This window comes from Oncorhynchus clarkii, unplaced genomic scaffold, assembly GCF_045791955.1.
Source record: "Oncorhynchus clarkii lewisi isolate Uvic-CL-2024 unplaced genomic scaffold, UVic_Ocla_1.0 unplaced_contig_9316_pilon_pilon, whole genome shotgun sequence".
Lineage (NCBI taxonomy): Eukaryota > Metazoa > Chordata > Actinopteri > Salmoniformes > Salmonidae > Oncorhynchus > Oncorhynchus clarkii.
In genome coordinates, this window is record NW_027258463.1 from 267 (window position 1) to 22786 (window position 22520).

The window sequence follows — 22520 nt, forward strand, 5'->3', positions numbered from 1 at the left end:
TCAGCCCGACTAACCGGTGTCTGTATGTAGCCTCGCTACTTTTATAGCCTCGCTACTGTATATAGCCTGTCTTTTCACTGTTGTTTTATTTCTTTACCAACCCATTGTTCACCTAATACATTTTTTGCACTATTGGTTAGAGCCTGTAAGTAAGCATTTCACTGTAAGGTCTACCTAAACCTGTTGTATTCAGCGCACATGACAAATAAACTTTGATTTGAACACACCTCCAGGCTGTGTAAAGGCTATTTGACCAAGAAGGAGAGTGATTGAGTGCTGCATCAGATGACCTGGCCTCCACAATCACCTGACCTCAACTCAATTGAGATGGTTTGGAATAAGTTGGACCGCAGAGGAAAAGCAGCCAACAAATGCTCAGCATATGTGGGAACTCCTTCAAGACTGTTGGAAAAGCATTTCAGGTGAAGCTGGTTGAGAGAATGCCATGAGTGTGCAAAGCTTTCATCAAGGCAAAGGGTGGCTACTTTGAAGAATCTAAAATATAAAACATTTTGATTTGTTTAACACTTTTTGGGTTACTACACGATTCCATGTGTTATTTCGTAGTTGTGTCTTCACTGTTATTCTACAATGTAGAAAAATAGTCAAAATAAAGAAAAGCCCTTGAAGGAGTAGGTGTGTCCAAACCTTTGACTGGTACAGTATATATTAAAACACACCCCCCCCCCACAGAGTTGGGTACTAAACCATTTTTTTTTATGTTACTTATTATTTTAAATATTCAAAAAATTAATTAAGGAGCCATCTCTTTTCGCCTCTTCACTGTTGACGTAGAGACTGGTGTTTTGCAGGTATTATTTAATGAAGCTGCTAGTTGAGGATTGAGGCGTCTGTTTCACAAACTAGACACTCTAATGTACTTGTCTTGTATTATAATAGCAGGATATATGGTCTTGTTTTATAATAGCAGGATATATGTGCATGTAATACAATTGATAGCGGTTAGGAATAATCTCACAATAGGGGCAGCTCCTTCTCTATGATCAGTCGTTTTGGGCTCCTCACTGGTAGATAAATGTACACTATCATATGCACTACTCTGGTTGCCTCTTGAATGAATACAGGAACAGAAAATCACTTGTAAACTCTATTCTTTGAGACAGTGCATATCACATCCAGCCTCCTGTTGTCTCCCTCCCTCCAGACAATGGTACCTGCACGCAGGAGGATGACCTGGTCGTCCAGGGGCAGCTCGGAGAAGTGGGGGATCCTCTTGGCCCACTCCACCAACGCAAACAGCTGCTTGTCTGCAGTCTGGCAGATGTTTGTCACCGCATCATGGGGCTAAAACACAAAAAAAGATACAAAAATCCCATAAAATGCAATAACAGACCCTAAAAGCCAATGCTGAAGCTAGAAATAATGCAATAATCACTAGTAGGAAAGAAAACACTTTAAAACGCCATGCTAAAGAGACAGCAGTTTATCTAACGTTTTTAAATAATATTCATCCCAAGAGCTGAGTAGTAGGCTATGAATCAGAGGCAGATAACTCCTTTTAGGAATAAACACAGAAGAACTCCTCCAACAGGGATTTCTGGAAAATATGGGAATTTTGCAACCCTATTACTGATCCAGTCAACAGTATAGCCCTGTATACTCACAGAGCTACCAGCGGAGCCTGTATCAGAGTGGAGCTCCGCCCTCTGCTCCACGGACGTCTCTGCCTCCAAGATCTTCTCCACGGGCATCTCCTCGTTCACAGCACTGCTGCACTCCAGTCCCTCCTCTCGCTCCCTGATCCTCTGACGCTCCTCCTGGACTGCTGCACCCCGCCATGCATCCAACCACACCACAGAGCCAGGAGGGGAGAGGGAGAGACGGGAGACAGGAAGAGGGGCGTGGGTTAATAAGAGAGAGGGGCGGGAGGGAGTCACAAGGTTAGAAAAGACAAAGTGACAGAAGAAAGGAAAGGAGGAAGTTGTGCCCATCTTAACTCCTGTTAGGCTTCATCCAAACAGGGTGAAAGGTCAAATTGGTATACTTTCATATAACAATGCATTCATTTCTTAGCCAATGTGTTGTGAGAATTAGCCTACCAGTGTGTGCCAAGCATTTGTTATTTAATTGCACTCTCTCAATACCACATCCAATCATATAATTTATCATCTCTCCATTCTCCCAATGTCTTTATCCTTACATTTCTGACGTTCATCTTGGACCACTATAGAAAGAGGGAGAGAAAGAATAGGGGGAAAGAAAAGGAAGAGAGGGGTTAGTTATATGAACCTACGCTCTCCCCCTGTTTTGTTAATGACTTTGAAAACAACGTACCATCCCCCCACACAATATGATCAAATAGAAGTTATCGTCAAAGGTTTTACTGGGCTAGGTCTACATTCAACATAATTCAATAATTTCATCAAATGATTCAGGCCTTTGAACTAGACCATTTTACAACGGCCTACGTCACAAATCAATTTAAAATGTAATTCATTAAAGAAAATGTAGTCAAGTTTGAGATTCTGCAGGTATAAAAAAACACATTTCTCAATCGCTCCCTCCAATTTTTTTCATGTTGCCCTTTCAAAAGCACTCCTACAAACTCTCAAAGTTGAAAAATATGGATGGCCCAAAACCATTAGGCTCTGCTCCAAATGTTCAGTCCCTCCCTTCCCTCTTCATGATAATAGCCAGACGTTCAGTCCTTCTCTACCTTCCCTCTTCATGATTATAGCCAGACGTCCTTCTCTACCTTCCCTCTTCATGATAATAGCCAGACGTTCAGTCCTTCTCTACCTTCCCTCTTCATGATAATAGCCAGACGTTCAGTCCTTCCTTACCTTCCCTCTTCATGATAATAGCCAGACGTTCAGTCCTTCCTTACCTTCCCTCTTCATGCCCATAGCCAGACACTTCTGGTAGCGACAGTACTGGCAGCGATTGCGCTGGCGCTTGTCCACCAGGCATTCTTTGTTATCCCTGCAGGTGTAGCTCAGGTCCTTGCGCACTGTGCGTTTGAAGAAGCCCTTGCAACCTTCACAGCTGTACACACCATAGTGCTTACCTGCGGGAAGGGGGAGACTTGTCACACCAACATTTTAAAAACGATACGACACCAGGCCAGCTAAAAAAAAAGTTTTTTTTTTTTTTTTAAATCACAGACACACATTCATACATGAATAAACTCATAAAAGCAGTACCGCAGTGAACACATTTAAAATGAAAAAAATAAAAAGATATTCAATCAGTGACCTAGAATCCTGTTCGCCCCATCCCATCACTTCTACTCAATACAACACATTAAATGTAGCGTCACACTGATCACTGTATAATAGAATACTGCATAGAATGTCTGATTTGCTAAGTTGTGCAAAGGCCTACCTGTGATTTGTCTGGAGGAATATACATCAGTGAAGGCTGCTGAAGGGAGGACGGCTCATAATAATGACTGGAACTGTGCAAATGGAATGGCATCAAACACATAGAAAACATGTGTTAGATACCATTCTGCTCCAGCCATTACCATGAGCCCGTCCTTCTCAATAAGGTGCTACCAACCTCCAGTGATATACTGTACATGCATAATGATCTGCAAGTCATTGTCTCAGTAAGAGGAAAACACTGCATGAAACCCTAACTCTTCAGTTAACAGGCACAAACACACACACACCACTTGCTGTCTCCCACAAACACACACTGCTCCCAACTTTTAAAAACATCCGGCACCAAACAGAATTTAAGGAGTACCAGAAAGAAATAGATTTGTTGATATAGTTTAGTCATCCATCAGGCCAACAGTATATGAATCCTACCTTTTGAAGCACATCTCATGAGTAGCAGACCCTTTTCCTTTCTTCCTGTTCCAATCAAAATTGTCCTAAACCTACTGCCAAGGTACCAGGTTGTTAGCTAGCTAGGTAACATGACTGAACATTGTTTGTTATCAAAACAATAATTAGCGACCCGGTATTAGTTTAAAATGGCTCGCAATTCATTTATTTGTATTATATAAAATGTGCGCAAAAGGCATCTCTGGTAATATGGGACTTATTTTAGAGACAAGACGTTTTTTTGCTGTAAAGCAGCAAGGATGCCTGTCGCCAAGCGGTCCTCCATTTTCCCTCTCTGACACTCAGCGGCTGCATGACCGTGAACTTGAAGTCTACTCAGACTGGTCTGTGCTCTTGGTTATAACAGGCAATGAAATGATACAATACATCAACATTGCACGCTGCTCCAATGTAAGAAATCTAACAACAGAAGACTCGTCAGGGTCTGGGTCTGCTTCCCCGCTCGCCATCACGGCTAAATTATATTTGATGGCAGAATAGACGCGCATTAAGAATGGACGGAGAGAAGCAGGTGAGTGAGGTGCGGGCAGGTAGGGAAAGCTAAGAGAAGCAGGTGAGTGAGGGGCGGGCAGGTAGGGAAAGCTAAGAGAAGCAGTATGCGCAGGTCACAGCTGCCACACGTGACATGCGCATACAAGAGACTAGTGACTATTTCTCAAATTCAACTGAATTTATAAACAAAACTGACTTTATAAACATTTAATAACAGGCACGTTCTTTAGAGGGCTGAAAAAGTCAGTAGTATCATATGAAACAGTACTACGGTATTCTAAGTATCATGATGTTTTGGTAGCGTGATATTACCGTGGTACACTATGTAGGAATGAGGACAGATTTTGTTTTTAATGAGCAGTTACGCAGAGCTTCACTAATTAATGAATCTGCAGCGTATCAAGTGCCTTTATTGTTTATATAGTGACATAGAATCAAACAGGCCAGTAAAGAACATTGGTTAGACTGATGGGGAAAGGTCAGGACACACAGCTGAAGACAGCTGACAAAAAGGATTATCCTCTCTGAAATTGCCAGGGATTTAAAATAAGTCCCCGGCCCGACGTTTCACCTCTAATAACCCTGCTCTTAGTGCACAGCACTCACCAGAGGAGCGGTCTCCACAGATGGCACACATGCGTTTCTGGGAGAGCATTATCCCAGGGCTGTGTGCAGACATAGGCCTCAAGCCAAACGGGGGTTTGACATCATCCGAGCTGCTGATTGAGTGCATCCCCATTGTAGAGTTGATCTGTGCACAAACAAAAAGTGGAGAAAAAAAATATATATATAACAATGCTGTTATCATGACTGATTAAAAAAAATAAACATCTAGGCTACGTAGGCTAGCCTAAATGTCAGCCTTTCTGTGCGCAGCAACAAACTTCAGCACTAGTCTGAGCTTGGAAATAATGCAAGAGAATAAACGCATACAGAGTAGGATCATTTAAATGCAAAGATGAAAGCGTGTTTCTCACCTGGCTACTGCTAATAGGCCCATAACCCATGGAGGGTGCCACACCAGGGGAGCCCAGTGAGGGGCTGATGACTGAGAAAGGCGAGCCAAAGGTGCTGGTGGGACTGTTGGAGGCTGAACTGGTGGGCTGATGCGATGACATGGCTATTGAGCTACCCAGCGGAGAAGAGGATGTTGAGTTGTCTGAAGGACAATAATCTGTTGGGGTTGAAGGTTAAATTATCACAATTGATAACTATTTTTCAAGACTAGCTACATCATCATGTGGCCAGCGAAATGTATTCACATAAATGCCACTTGTAGGCATTTGTAGGAAGATATTCAGCTGATTGTAAGACATTCAGTATTCTCACTGGTAATTATTTGATCTAACAACTTCCTTACCGGTAGCTAGCTAGTTAGGTTGTCCCTGCTAGCTAGTTAGGTTGTTCCTACTAACTAGCTAGGTAACGTTAAACTGTTTAATTAAAACTAGAAAGGCCTAAATAACTGACATGTTAGCTTGCTAGCTACCATGGAATGGGGTATGCCCGGTACTGTAATAATGATACATACTCCTTAATCGTATCAACTGACCTTAGATTTGACAGGCCTTCCTCCACATTACTAACGTTAGTTACTAGCTAGCTAAAATAAAACAAATGTCGTAGCTAGCTAGCTATGTTCGGTAGTTGGCTAACGAGTTGCCTCGCTAGGTAGTTAAATTTAAGACGGTCAGTTGACTTTAGCTAGCTAAACATTTTTATAAACACTGGTGTCATCCAAGTGGGCAAATGAGAGATCACTTTAATCCAGCGTTGGCAATGATAAAAAAGCTAACATGTACTTCTGGCTAACGTTAGAAAGCAATGGCAAATTAGACCAGACGTTAGCTAACTTTAGTTAGCACGTAGCTACTGTATGTAAACTAAACAAATGTATACGATGATTGTAAGCAATTAAATATCACAGCAAGCATCAACCGTTTAAAAACTCACACCATGTTTCGCTAGATAACTTGCCGGCTAGCTAGCTGTTTCAAAATCATTGGTGGTAGCTAGCCAGCGAGCTAACGTTAGCTGTCTAGTTAACTAATGCTAATGTTGGCCTCAAAAATATAAATTCGCGAGTTACAATTGGGGGGAACGCAATATACTCACTAGAAACACCTTCGGCACATCGTTGTAGGTTACATAACTATTTCTAGTTGCATATTATTTGCGAAATCCAAGAGACGGACCAAATGCGAGGTAATAGGCCTACACTCAAACCCCGTTTACTTGATGCTGTTGTTGTTTACACGGAAAGGAAGCCATGTTGGCTCAATGCCAGTGACAGTGTCTTTAGAGCCACAATGTCTCTGGGCAGAACAGTTGCAACATTCACCAGTGGTAGGACTAACGTTTCAATTTCTCTCTATACACTGTACCTAATATATTAAGGAAAATCAACAGATTCACAAATTAAACAACATTACATTTTACAAGTGTAACTATACTACTAGCCTACTATGAATATATGTAAATCAATGTAGACTACATCGATTGTGGACCTCAATTTGGGATATTTATCAGCTGATAATGAAAGATTATTCTGCAAAAGCCTCTTCCTAATACATTTCATGGTTGAATAATGGTGGTGGTTTGACAGGAGGACAGCTGGTTAAACTACATTTGACACATGCCTGTAAGACATTTAGACTGCTTTATTTCACAATGATTCTTAATCTCAAATATGTTTAGGGTTAAATAATCCTTTAAAAAAAAGTATAAAACATGCGACCAATATGTCTCAGTGTCTGTTTGTTTATTCACTTTTCTCATCATGTGATTATTTTGAGAGGAAATGCAAATTGTATATTTTGGTGTAGCCTATGCAAATCTAGGAAGTTGAGCCTACTGTATATGCAAAGTTGGGTAAGCAGCCTCGGGAGATGATAGAGGTTCAGTTAAGTCTTCTATTTTCTACTTTATTTGCTCGTTTTTTCCTGGTGGTTGTGTGCTTTATTAATTCTGATTTAGATTTTAAATTTGAGACATGTAACATGGGAATCATTCTCACATACAGCACCAGTCAAAAGTTTGAACACACCTAGTCATTCCAGGGTTTTTCTTTATTTTTACTATTTTATACATTGTAGAATAATAGTGAAGACATCAAAGTTTGAAATAATACATATGGAATCATGTAATAACCAAAAAAGTGTTAAACAAATCAAAATATGTTTTATATTTAAGATTCAAAGTATCCCCCCTTTACATTGATGACAGCTCTACACACTCTTTTGCATTCTCTCAACCAGCTTCATGAGGTAATCACCTTGAATGCTTTTCAATTAACAGGTGTGCCTTGTTAAAAGTACATTTGTGGAATTTATTTCCTTCTTAATGTGTTTGAGCCAATCAGTTGTGTTGTGACAAGGTAGGGATGGTATACAGAAGATAGTCCTATTTGGTATAAGACCAAGTCCATATTATGGCAAGAACATGAAGATCAGTCAATGTAGAAAATTTAAAGAACTTTGACAGTGCAGTCGCAAAAACCATCAAGCACTATGATGAAACTGTCTCTCATGAGGACCACCACAGGAAAGAAAGACCCAGAGTGTATTAGAGTTACCAGCTTCAGAAAATGCAGCCCAAATAAATTCTTCACAGAGTTCAAGTAACACACATCTCAACATCAACTGTTCAGAGGAGACTGCTTGAATTAGACTTTAATGGTTGACTTGCTGCAAAGAAACCACTACAAAAGGACACCAATAATAGGAAGAGACTTGCTTGGGCCAAGAAACATGAGCAATGGACATTAGACCGGTGGAAATCTGTCCTTTGGTCTGGTGAGTCCAAATTTTTGATTTTTGGTTCCAACCGCTTTGTCTTTGTGAGACGCAGAGTAGGTGAATGGATGATCTCCGCATGTGTGGTTCCCACCGTGAAGCATCGAGGACGAGGTGTGATGGTGTGGAGGTGCTTTGCTGTTGACACGGTCAGTGATTTATTTAGAATTCAAGGCTCACTTAACCAGCATCGCTACCACAGCATTCTGCAGCGATACGCCATCCCACCTAATTTGTGTTTTTCAACAGGACAATGACCCAACTCACTTCCAGGCTGTGCAAGGGATATTTGACCAAGAAGGTTGAGATGGTTTGGGATGAGTTGAACCGCAGAGTGAAGGAAAAGCAGCCAACAAGTGCTCAGCATATGTGGGAACTCCTTCCAGACTGTTGGAAAAGCATTCCAGGTGAAGCTGGTTGAGAGAATGCCAAGAGTGTGCAAAGCTTTCATCAAGGCAAACTGTGGCTACTTTGAAGAATCTCAAATATAACATATATTTTGATGTTTAACACTTTTTTGGTTACTACATGATTCCATATGTGTTATTTAATAGTTTTGATGTCTTCACTATTATTCTACAATGTAGAAAATTGTAAAAAAATAAATAAAGAAAAACCCTTGAATGAGTTGTCCAAACTTTTGACTGGTGCTGTAGTGTGGGCTCCTAGTCTTTTGCATTAAGCAGAGTTAAACTTCCATGTTCTTTAAAGGGGAACAATAGGTCTGTTCAGTCAAGGGCGTGACAATACGTCATGCCCTTGAGTGAACAATTCTGTCGCTAACTTCATTAATCATTTTGTTTCACGCTCATTTGTCAGACCAGCAAAAGACAGTAACTACAGTACATTGTCACCTGTTTGGGAAGGTATCTTCATACAGAGTAACCTGAATTGCTCAACCTCATTCCTAACACCTTACTAATGACTTGGACTGTCAACTAGCATTCTATTTTTCAATACAAAATGGACCGTTCTGGGACAATTGCTTTTTATCTGTAGGAGAATAGGCCTAGCAATGACTTTTCCATTATCAGTGTATCTCAACAGTTTCACACTGTGATTATGTACATTTTGTCAGTTATCATAAGGTTTTTGGTGACACACTTCCGTGTTCTTGACTGACATGTTTTTCTTACCACCTGTCACAGCCTCATCATGTGGGCTCTATGTATAAGAGTGACAGATCTAAACCTGATGCACTACCTTGTCTGGGAACATTGCGGCAAGGGTGAACCTAAAACATGTGTTATCTTTATAAACAAGAACGGTCACATTCTTAAACACCTACTACTAGGGAGTCTTAATAAGTCAGTCAACTAAGTTACAACGAGTGTCAGTTGCCTCCATTTCAGATGATTTTGTACTCGACTAGAACACAGGGTGTCACAGTTTGTATGTTTTGGTTAGATCTGAATGTTAGTAATGGACAGTTACAACGATTTCAGTTTGACAACCCATTCTGAAGACTAGTGAAAAGCCACAGTCATGATGAGGAGCACTGCACTGTTCCGTCTCCTGTCCGTCTCAGGTATGTAATTCTTCAGTGCTTTCAATAACATCAAAGTTATTTGTTGGAGTCATTGTGATAATTTAGGCATCATTGAATAAGGCATTAAAATATAAATCCTTCAGAAAGAGGTGTAAGTGTTGGGAGTACCTCATACATAAAAGACTGATCGTCTGTTACCCAATCAACACATGGGTAACTTTCAAACGGCAGGCCATTTTTCAGGATCCTTTCATAGTTCTCTCTGTTCATGAAAAGCAACGTGATGTGTATTATATGTAGATATTCTGTGATATTAATAGGATGTGTGTGTGAAACCTATGCATGCAGCAAGGAGATATGATTAACTTGCTCTCTAATGGTTTTTGCTTGTATTTTACAGGACTGTGTTACCTGACTCTGAGTATCTCCCCTCCTCAGTATCACTATATTAGCCTTCAAATGAATTATAGCCAAGCCCAGACTTACTGTAGAGACATTTACACTGACTTGGCAACCATCTACAACTCAGGGGATCTGGATAGACTTGTACAATTGGTACCGAATGGTACAGCCAGTGTCTGGATAGGACTGGAGTTTGGAGATGAATTTGAGTGGCACTGGTCACTACCAGATCAGAGAAAGATTGAGTTTTTCAACTGGAGGGCAGCAGAGCTGAAGCAAAACAATACTCAAGACAGCTGTGCTGCAATGGATCCAAACGGACAGTGGTTTGAGGATAACTGCCAAATCAAAAGAGGTTTTGTTTGCTTTGATTGTGAGTAATCCTACATCTATTCTATTTATAGCAATTTCAACCCCATATCAGATTCAAACCAGGGCCGATTCCAGGATGATATGTCTGGATGGGCAGTCAGACATTTTTTGCCTGTTTTAAAGCTGGCTTACTGCTATTTCAACTGTTAAACATGACAGTTGGGTGATTGCGTGAGCATAATGATTTCTTTACTTGCTACATTGTATTTACTTCGCCACCATGGCCTTTTTTTGCCTTTACCTCCCTTATCTCACCTCACTTGCTCATTGTATATAGACTTATTGTTCTACTGTATTATTGACGGTATGTTTGTTTTACTCCATGTGTAACTCTGTGTTGTTGTATGTGTCAAACTGCTTTGCTTTATCTTGGCCAGGTCGCAATTGTAAATGAGAACTTGTTCTCAACTTGCCTACCTGGTTAAATAAAGGTGAAATAAAATAAAATGTAAAAAAATTGTGTGGGCAATGCTCAACCCTGCACCCCGCTATATCTCCAATGCTCAACCCTGCACCCTGCTATATCTCCAATGCTCAACCCTGCACCCCGCTATATCTCCAATGCTCAACCCTGCACCCTGCTATATCTCCAATGCTCAACCCTGCACCCCGCTATATCTCCAATGCTCAACCCTGCACCCCAATATATCTCCAATGCTCAACCCTGCACCCCAATATGTCTCCAATGCTCAACCCTGCACCCCGGTATATCTCCAATGCTCAACCCTGCACCCCGCTATATCTCCAATGCTCAACCCTGCACCCCGCTATATCTCCAATGCTCAACCCTGCACCCCGCTATATCTCCAATGCTCAACCCTGCACCCCGCTATATCTCCAATGCTCAACCCTGCACCCTGCTATATCTCCAATGCTCAACCCTGCACCCCACTATATCTCCAATGCTCAACCCTGCACCCTGCTATATCTCCAATGCTCAACCCTGCACCCCGCTATATCTCCAATGCTCAACCCTGCACCCCAATATATCTCCAATGCTCAACCCTGCACCCCAATATATCTCCAATGCTCAACCCTGCACCCCGGTATATCTCCAATGCTCAACCCTGCACCCGCTATATCTCCAATGCTCAACCCTGCACCCCGCTATATCTCCAATGCTCAACCCTGCACCCCGCTATATCTCCAATGCTCAACCCTGCACCCTGCTATATCTCCAATGCTCAACCCTGCACCCGCTATATCTCCAATGCTCAACCCTGCACCCCGCTATATCTCCAATGCTCAACCCTGCACCCCGCTATATCTCCAATGCTCAACCCTGCACCCCACTATATCTCCAATGTTCAACACTGCACCCCACTATATCTCCAATGCTCAACCCTGCACCCCGCTATATCTCCAATGCTCAACCCTGCACCCCACTATATCTCCAATGTTCAACACTGCACCCCACTATATCTCAAATGCTCAACCCTGCACCCCGCTATATCTCCAATGCTCAACCCTGCACCCCGCTATATCTCCAATGCTCAACCCTGTACCCCGCTATATCTCCAATGCTCAACCCTGCACCCTGCTATATCTCCAATGCTCAACCCTGCACCCTGCTATATCTCCAATGCTCAACCCTGCACCCCCCTATATCTCCAATGCTCAACCCTGCACCCCGCTATATCTCCAATGCTCAACCCTGCACCCCGCTATATCTCCAATGCTCAACCCTGCACCCTGCTATATCTCCAATGCTCAACCCTGCACCCTGCTATATCTCAAATGCTCAACCCTGCACCCCGCTATATCTCCAATGCTTAACCCTGCACCCCCCTATATCTCCAATGCTCCACCCTGCACCCCCTATATCTCCAATGCTTAACCCTGCACCCCACTATATCTCCAATGTTCAATCCTGCACCCCGCTATATCTCCAATGCTCCACCCTGCACCCCCCTATATCTCCAATGCTCCATGCAAATGTTCTGTATTTTCTATCCTCTGACAGGGAAAAACGCTAGTAACAGTCACATCTTCATTGATGACAGCAAGACTTGGAGAGAGGCTCAAGACCACTGCCGGGGTACGTACACAGACCTGGCCAGCATACGGTCCAGAGAGGAAAACCATCACGTCCAGAACATGTCACTGTCCCAGAGCATGTGGATTGGTCTCTTCAAAGACCCATGGAAGTGGTCAGATGGGAGCAACTCCTCATACCGCTTCTGGAAGACCAATCAGCCTGACAACTTCAGAGGGGACCAGAACTGTACTTCTGTTATACTCAACGATAACAAGTGGAATGACCAGTGGTGCAACATCAGTTGGGGGTTTGTCTGCCATGGTGGTGAGTTTGGTACATTTTTGTTAGATGGGATTCAAATTTTGACCGGTAGCAACTTTTAAGAAAACAAATAGAAACAGAGAAAACAATTAAGATACAAAATCAAATCAAATTGTATTGGTCACATTAATTAAGATGTTATTGCAGGAAATGCTTGTGTTTCTAACTCCAACAGTGCACTAATATCTAACATTTCATAACAATACACACAAACCTAAAAGTAAAAGAAAGGATTTAAAGAATATAGAAATATTAGGATGAGCCATGTCAGAGTGGCATAGGTTACTCAACTAGAGAGGAAGCAACTACTGGTTACTTACCTACAAGTGCTTCTGCTTCAAACGTCCAAAACAGTCCCTCAACACCAGTACCAACCACATTCAATACCACAGAACATGCTTCAACTGAACAGTTAACTACTGAACACCTAACCTCTGACCCACTGACTACTGTACCTGTTCAAAACACCCCCTCAACACCAGTACAAACTACATTCAACACCACAGAACATGCTTCAACTGAACAGTTAACTACTGACTAAAATACAGTAGAATAGAATACAGTATATACATATGAGATGAGTAAAGCAGTATGTAAACATGATTTAATGTGTTTGTTATGAATTAAATACATTTGACCCTTGTTTCTAATGTATTTGTATATATTCCTTACAGAAATGAAGCGACCAACTACCCAGATGCCACCTACAACCACACATACTGGGCCACAAACAACTCCTCCCGCAGCTACTGTGCTTGCCACTGCTGAACAGTCAACTACAGATGAAGTAACACCTAAGCTAACAACTACCCATTTTGTGCAGATCCAACATGTTCTTTTAGATCTTTTACCAACCTCTGACCAAGCGGCTACTGTAGGCTTACCTGTTCAAAACACTCCATCTACACCAGTACCAACTACATTCACTACCACAGACCAAGGTTCAATTGAACAGTTATCTACAAAACACCTAACTACCAAACATGGTACTACTGTTAAAAAACCAACTACATTCAATATCACAGTAAATGTTACTAAACAGTTGACTACTGAACGCCTAACGTCTGACCAAGCGACTATTGTACCTGTTCAAAGCAATATCTCTATGCCTGTACCAACTTCATTGATTTCCACAGAACATGTTTCAACTGAACAGTTAGCTAATGAACACCTAACCTCTGACCCAGCAACTACTGTACCTGTTCAAAGCAATATCTCAATGCCTGTACCAACTACATTAACTAGAGAGCAAGCAACTACTGGTTACATACCTACAAGCGCTACTTTCAATACCACAGTGCATGTTTCTACTGAACACACAAGCTCTGATCAAGTAATTACTGAACCTGTTCAAAACACTCCTACATCTGTACCAGCTATATTCACTACCACAGACCAAGTGACTACTAGTTACATACCTACAAGTGCTATGACTGCACCTGTCCAAAACACTCCCTCATCGTCTGTACAAACTACATTCAACACCACAGAACATACTTCACCAGAACAGTTAACTACTGAACACCTAACCTCTGACCCCCTGACTACTGTACCTGTTCAAAACACCCCCTCAACACCAGCACCAACCACATTCAATTCCACAGAACATACTTCACCAGAACAGTTAACTACTGAACACCTAACCTCTGACCCCCTGACTACTGTACCTGTTAAAAAACCAACTACATCCAATACCACAGTGCATGTTTCTACTGAAGAGGCAACTCCTGAACGCTCAACCGCTAACCAAGCCACTACTGCTTACTTACCTGAAACAACTGTTGGAAACACTCCCTCAACACCAGTACCAACTACGTTCAATACCACAGTGCATGTTTCTACTGAACACCTAACCTCTGACCCACTGACTACTGTACCTGTTCAAAGCATTATCTCATCGTCTGCACCAACTACCACAGAACATGTTTCAACTGAAATGTTAACTACTGAACTCCTAACCTCTGACCCCCTGACTACTGTACCTGTTCAAAACAACCCCTCAACACCAGCACCAACCACATTCAATTCCACAGAACATACTTCACCAGAACAGTTAACTACTGAACACCTAACCTCTGACCCCCTGACTACTGTACCTGTTAAAAAACCAACTACATCCAATACCACAGTGCATGTTTCTACTGAAGAGGCAACTCCTGAACGCTCAACCGCTAACCAAGCCACTACTGCTTACTTACCTGAAACAACTGTTGGAAACACTCCCTCAACACCAGTACCAACTACGTTCAATACCACAGTGCATGTTTCTACTGAACACCTAACCTCTGACCCACTGACTACTGTTCCTGTTCAAAGCATTATCTCATCGTCTGCACCAACTACCACAGAACATGCTTCAACTGAAATGTTAACTACTGGATACTCAACTAGAGAGGAAGCAACTACTGGTTACTTACCTACAAGTGCTTCTGCTTCAAACGTCCAAAACAGTCCCTCAACACCAGTACCAACCCCATTCAATACCACAGAACATGCTTCAACTGAACAGTTAACTACTGAACACCTAACCTCTGACCCACTGACTACTGTACCTGTTCAAAACACCCCCTCAACACCAGTACAAACTACATTCAACACCACAGAACATGCTTCAACTGAACACCTAACCTCTGACCCACTGACTACTGTACCTGTTCAAAAACCAACTACATTCAATATCACAGTAAATGTTACTAAACAGTTGACTACTGAACGCCTAACGTCTGACCAAGCGACTATTGTACCTGTTCAAAGCAATATCTCTATATCTGTACCAGCTTCATTGATTTCCACAGAACATGTTTCATCTGAACAGTTAGCTAATGAACACCTAACCTCTGACCCAGCAACTACTGTACCTGTTCAAAGCAATATCTCAATGCCTGTACCAACTACATTAACTAGAGAGCAAGCAACTACTGGTTACATACCTACAAGCGCTACTTTCAATACCACAGTGCATGTTTCTACTGAACACACAAGCTCTGATCAAGCAATTACTGAACCTGTTCAAAACACTCCTACATCTGTACCAGCTATATTCACTACCACAGACCAAGTGACTACTAGTTACATACCTACAAGTACCTCGACTGCACCTGTCCAAAATACTTCCTCATCATCTGTACAAACTACATTCAATGCCACAGAACATACTTCACCAGAACAGTTAACTACTGAACACCTAACCTCTGACCCACTGACTACTGTACCTGTTCAAAACAACCCCTCAACACCAGTACAAACTACATTCAACACCACAGAACATGCTTCAACTGAACAGTTAACTACTGAACACCTAACCTCTGACCCACTGACTACTGTACCTGTTCAAAAACCAACTACATCCAATACCACAGTGCATGTTTCTACTGAAGAGGCAACTCCTGAACGCTCAACCGCTAACCAAGCCACTACTGCTTACTTACCTGAAACAACTGTTGGAAACACTCCCTCAACACCAGTACCAACTACGTTCAATACCACAGTGCATGTTTCTACTGAACACGTAACCTCTGACCCACTGACTACTGTACCTGTTCAAAGCATTATCTCATCGTCTGCACCAACTACCACAGAACACGCTTCAACTGAAATGTTAACTACTGAACACGTAACCTCTGACCCACTGACTGCTGTACCTGTTCAAAGCATTATCTCATCGTCTGCACCAACTACCATAGAACATGCTTCAACTGAAATGTTAACTACTGGTTACTCAACTAGAGAGGAAGCAACTACTGGTTACTTACCTACAAGTGCTTCTGCTTCAAACGTCCAAAACAGTCCCTCAACACCTGTACCAACCACATTCAATACCACAGAACATGCTTCAACTGAACAGTTAACTACTGAACACCTAACCTCTGACCCACTGACTACTGTACCTGTTCAAAACACCCCCTCAACACCAGTACAAACTACATTCAACACCAAAGAACATGCTTCAACTGAACACCTAACCTCTGACCCACTGACTACTGTACCTGTTCAAAAACCAACTACATTCAATATCACAGTAAATGTTACTAAACAGTTGACTACTGAACGCCTAACGTCTGACCAAGCGACTATTGTACCTGTTCAAAACACGACCTCAACGCCTGTACCAACTACATCCAATACCACAGTGCATGTTTCTACTGAAGAGGCAACTCCTGAACGCTCAACCGCTAACCAAGCCACTACTGCTTACTTACCTGAAACAACTGTTGGAAACACTCCCTCAACACCAGTACCAACTACATTCAATGCCACAGTGCGTGTTTCTACTGAACACCTAACCTCTGACCCACTGACTACTGTACCTGTTCAAAACACGACCTCAACACCAGTACCAACCACATTCAATACCACAGAATATGCTTCAACTGAACAGTTAACTACTGAACACCTAACCTCTGACCCACTGACTACTGTACCTGTTCAAAACACCCCCTCAACACCTGTACCAACTACATTCAACACCACAGAACATGCTTCAACTGAACACCTAACCTCTGACCCACTGACTACTGTACCTGTTCAAAAACCAACTACATTCAATATCACAGTGAATGTTACTAAACAGTTGACTACTGAACACCTAACGTCTGACCAAGCGACTATTGTACCTGTTCAAAGCAATATCTCTATATCTGTACCAGCTTCATTGATTTCCACAGAACATGTTTCATCTGAACAGTTAGCTAATGAACACCTAACCTCTGACCCAGCAACTACTGTACCTGTTCAAAGCAATATCTCAATGCCTGTACCAACTACATTAACTAGAGAGCAAGCAACTACTGGTTACATACCTACAAGCGCTACTTTCAATACCACAGTGCATGTTTCTACTGAACACACAAGCTCTGATCAAGTAATTACTGAACCTGTTCAAAACACTCCTACATCTGTACCAGCTATATTCACTACCACAGACCAAGTGACTACTAGTTACATACCTACAAGTACCTCGACTGCACCTGTCCAAAATACTCCCTCATCGTCTGTACAAACTACATTCAACACCACAGAACATACTTCACCAGAACAGTTAACTACTGAACACCTAACCTCTGACCCACTGACTACTGTACCTGTTCAAAACACGACCTCAACACCAGTACCAACTACATTCAACACAACAGAACATACTTCACCAGAACAGTTAACTACTGAACACCTAACCTCTGACCCCCTGACTACTGTACCTGTTCAAAACAACCCCTCAACACCAGTACCAACCACATTCAATACCACAGAACATACTTCACCAGAACAGTTAACTACTGAACACCTAACCTCTGACCCACTGACTACTGTACCTGTTCAAAACAACCCCTCAACACCAGCACCAACCACATTCAATACCACAGAACATACTTCACCAGAACAGTTAACTACTGAACTCCTAACCTCTGACCCCCTGACTACTGTACCTGTTCAAAACACCCCCTCAACACCAGTACCAACCACATTCAATACCACAGAACATACTTCACCAGAACAGTTAACTACTGAACTCCTAACCTCTGACCCCCTGACTACTGTACCTGTTCAAAAACCAACTACATCCAATACCACAGTGCATGTTTCTACTGAAGAGGCAACTCCTGAACGCTCAACCGCTAACCAAGCCACTACTGCTTACTTACCTGAAACAACTGTTGGAAACACTCCCTCAACACCAGTACCAACTACGTTCAATACCACAGTGCATGTTTCTACTGAACACGTAACCTCTGACCCACTGACTACTGTACCTGTTCAAAGCATTATCTCATCGTCTGCACCAACTACCACAGAACACGCTTCAACTGAAATGTTAACTACTGAACACGTAACCTCTGACCCACTGACTACTGTGCCTGTTCAAAAACCAGCTACGTTCAATACCACAGTGCATGTTTTTACTGAACACCTAACCTCTGATCAAGCGATTACTGAACCTGTTCAAAACACTCCTTCTACACCTGTACCAACTATATTCACTACCACAGAGGATGTTTCAATTGAACAGTTAATTGCTGAAAACCAAACTACAGATCAAGTGACTATTGGTTACTTACCTAAAAGTGCTTCTACTGCACCTGTCCAAAACATTCCCTCATCGTCTGTACCAGATGCATTCACTACCACAAAGCAAGTTTCAACTGAACAGTTAACTACTGAACACGTAACTACACAACATCAAACTACTGTGCCTGTTCAAAGCATTATCTCATCGTCTGCACCAACTACCACAGAACACGCTTCAACTGAAATGTTAACTACTGAACACGTAACCTCTGACCCACTGACTACTGTACCTGTTCAAAGTATTATCTCATTGTCTGCACCAACTACCACAGAACATACTTCACCAGAACAGTTAACTACTGAACACCTAACCTCTGACCCACTGACTACTGTACCTGTTCAAAGCATTATCTCATTGTCTGCACCAACTACCACAGAACACGCTTCAACTGAAATGTTAACTACTGGTTACTCAACTAGAGGGGAAGCAACTACTGGTTACTTACCTACAAGTGCTTCTGCTTCAAACGTCCAAAACAGTCCCTCAACACCAGTACCAACCACATTCAATACCACAGAACATGTTTCAACTGAACAGTTAACTACTGAACACCTAACCTCTGACCCACTGACTACTGAACCTGTTCAAAACACCCCCTCAACACCAGTACAAACTACATTCAACACCACAGAACATGCTTCAACTGAACACCTAACCTCTGACCCACTGACTACTGTCCCTGTTCAAAAACCAACTACATCCAATACCACAGTGCGTGTTTCTACTGAAGAGGCAACTCCTGAACGCTCAACCGCTAACCAAGCCACTACTGCTTACTTACCTGAAACAACTGTTGGAAACACTCCCTCAACACCAGTACCAACTACGTTCAATACCACAGTGCATGTTTCTACTGAACACCTAACCTCTGACCCACTGACTACTGTTCCTGTTCAAAACAGTCCCCCAACGTCTATACCAACTACATTCAATAGAACAGACCAAGTTTCAACTGAACAGTTAACTACTGAACACCTAAATACAGAAAGTGCACTTACTGTACCTTTTCAAAGCATTATCTCTACGTCTGTACCAACTACCACAGTACATGCTTCAACTGAAATGTTAACTACTGAACACTCAACTACAGAGAAAGTGACTACTGATTTCTCACCTACAAGAGCTTCTAATGCTAATGTCCAAAACATTTCCTCAACGTCTTTACCAAGTACATTCAATACCACTGTGCATGTTTCAACTGAAGAGGCGACTACTAAACACCTTACTACTGAGAATGTAAAACATCAATCAACAACTGAGACTGCAGACACAGAAATGCAACACAGCATTACACAAGTGACTACTGAACATACTTCTGCCCTACATATAACCACAGTGGCTGAGACTGCCCCATACAGTACTACAGGGCCTGTCAGTCTCTCCACTGTTATGCCAAATGAAAACAGTCAAGGTTTAAGTCCAGGTAACTTTCATCATTATATCACAATTATTGACATGTTGAAAGCCTAATAGTCTATTTTTTGTTTGGCTGTGGATTTATGTTATTTCAAAGATGTTATATTACAGAGCAGAGGTATAAATGCATGCAAATCTACATTTTGTTGAATGGGCTCCATGTTATCTATCTTTAATATCTTTATTTCTCTCAGACAACCTGATATTGATCCATGAGAACATGACGTGGAACGAGGCCCTGAGCTACTGCAGAGAGCACCACGTTGACCTGGTCTCGATCACTACAGAGCTGCTTCAGTACTGGGTGACAGAGAGGGCTGCCAACGCCACCTCATCCCACGTCTGGGTGGGCCTGCGCTTCACCTGTTCATTCCACTTCTGGTTCTGGATCAGGTCTGATGCAGGCTGCTACCAGAACTGGGCCCCCGGGCACGGCTCAGACAGCCAGCAGGACTGTGGGATTGCAGGGGCTGTAGAGACCACCGGGAGGCAGCAATGGGTTAGTCTGGAGGAGAACCAGAGGCTCAACTTCATCTGCTACAAATGTTCTGGGGACAGTGGTGAGGGGTTGATACATCCCTGATTCGGACAACTTTTGTATTATGTATGTTTCTTGTGCAACGTGAAAAATGTACACTACCGTTCAAAAGTTTGGGGTCACTTAGAAATGTCCTTGTTTTTGAAAGAAAGCACATTTTTGTCCATAAAATAACATCAAGTTGATCAGGAACATAGTGTAGATATTGTTAATGTTGTAAATGACTATTGTAGCTGGAAATGGCAGATTTCTTATGGAATATCTACAGAGGCCCATTATCAGCAACCATCACTCCTGTGTTCCAATGGCACGTTGTGTTAGCTAAACCAAGTTTCTCATTTTAAAAGGCTAATTGATCATTAGAAAACTCTTTTGCAATTATGTTAGCACAGCTGAAAACTGTTGTTCTGATTAAAGAGCAATAAAACAACGATAGATAGCTGTATGGGTATGGTTCTGTATGTTTTAGTGTGTTATTGTTGAGTTCTTGTTTGGCACTCCATTTTATGAATAAGAGTTTGCATTACATGCTTGCTGCTGCACTGTCTGCCACAAATGCTACATTGACACAGCAGTAGATTGTAAATTAAACAAATGCTACATTGACACAGCAGTAGATTGTATATTAAACAACTGCTATATTGACACATCAGTAGACTGTATATTTGTCACGCCCTGACCTTAGAGAGCCTTTTTTTTTGTCTCTATTTGGTTTGGTCAGGGTGTGATTTGGGTGGGCATTCTATGTTCTGTTTTCTGTTTTTGTATTTCTATGTTTTGGCCGGGTATGGTTCTCAATCATGGACAGCTGTCTGTTGTTGTCTCTGATTGGGAATCATACTTAGGCAGCCTTTTTCCCTTTGATCATTGTGGGGAGTTATCTTGTTAGGGGCACTATAGTCCTTGTAAGCTTCACGGTCGTTTTTGTTATTTCTTGTTTTTTTTGGCGACATTTTAACAAATAAAATAAAATGTATGCTCACCACGCTGCACCTTGGTCTCATTCCGACGACGGCCGTGACAGAACTTCCCACCACCAAGGGACCAAGCAGCGTGGCCAGGAGGAGCATGGATCCTGGGCCGGGAGAAGAGAGAGTGGATGACATCTTGGACATGGGAGCAGGTTATGGCAGGGGACAAGACCCTGCCATGGAAACAGGCGGAAGTAGCAAGGGAGGAACGACAACGTAGCAGGCACGAGAGGCACACGGGGAGATTGGCAGAGTCGGGTTATAGACCTGAGCCAACTCCCCGTGCTTACCGTGTGGAGAAGCGGGGTACTGGTCAGGCACCATGTTATGCGATGGAGTGGACGGTGTCTACAGTGCGCGTTCACAGCCCGGTGCGCTACATCCCAGCTCCCCGCATCTGCCGGGCTAGGGTGAGCATCCAGCCAGGAAGGATGGTGCCCGCTCAGCGGGCCTGGTCTCCAGTGCGTTTCTTCTCCCCAGGATATCCCGCACAGCCCAGTGCATCCTGTGCCAGAGCCCCGCATTTGCAGGGCGAAGATAACCATCCAGCCAGGACGGGTTGTGCAGGCTCTACGCTCGAGACCTCCTGTGCGTCTCCATGGCCCACTGTATCCGGTGCCTCCGCCAAGAACCAAGCCTCCAGTATGTCGCCCCACTCCAGCTGCCCCACTCCAGTGATGATCCATGGCAAGAAGCCTCCAGTGATGATCCATGGCACGAAGCCTCCAGTGATGATCCATGGCAAGAAGCCTCCAGTGATGATCCATGGCACGAAGCCTCCAGTGAGTATCCATGGCAAGAAGCCTCCAGTGATGATCCATGGCACGACGCCTCCAGTGATGATCCATGGCAAGAAGCCTCCAGTGAT

At 42.7% G+C, this 22520-nt stretch overlaps 2 protein-coding genes across 3 annotated transcripts; one reads left to right on the forward strand and one right to left on the reverse strand.

Moving 5' to 3' along the window:
• Positions 1-857: 857 nt before the first annotated feature.
• Positions 858-6595, reverse strand: LOC139396983 (retinoic acid receptor RXR-beta-A-like). Of its 2 annotated transcripts, none has more exons than XM_071143929.1 (7): positions 6423-6595; positions 5285-5481; positions 4914-5058; positions 2849-3028; positions 2162-2185; positions 1626-1783; positions 858-1305 (listed from the first exon to the last, which is right to left on the reverse strand). In XM_071143929.1, the coding sequence occupies exons 2-7, from the start codon at positions 5423-5425 to the stop codon at positions 1096-1098; spliced, it is 858 nt and encodes a 285-aa protein (XP_071000030.1). In that variant the 5' UTR covers positions 5426-5481; positions 6423-6595; the 3' UTR covers positions 858-1095. The 2 variants fall into 2 exon arrangements, with proteins under 2 accessions (XP_071000030.1, XP_071000029.1); XM_071143928.1 differs by having other exon boundaries at positions 1081-1305; positions 1626-1786.
• Positions 6596-8833: 2238 nt separating this feature from the next.
• On the forward strand, positions 8834-21663 carry LOC139396984 (C-type mannose receptor 2-like). Its single transcript, XM_071143931.1, has 5 exons — positions 8834-9629; positions 9991-10365; positions 12328-12666; positions 13338-13450; positions 20338-21663. The coding sequence occupies exons 1-5, from the start codon at positions 9587-9589 to the stop codon at positions 20344-20346; spliced, it is 879 nt and encodes a 292-aa protein (XP_071000032.1). The 5' UTR covers positions 8834-9586; the 3' UTR covers positions 20347-21663.
• Positions 21664-22520: the final 857 nt, after the last annotated feature.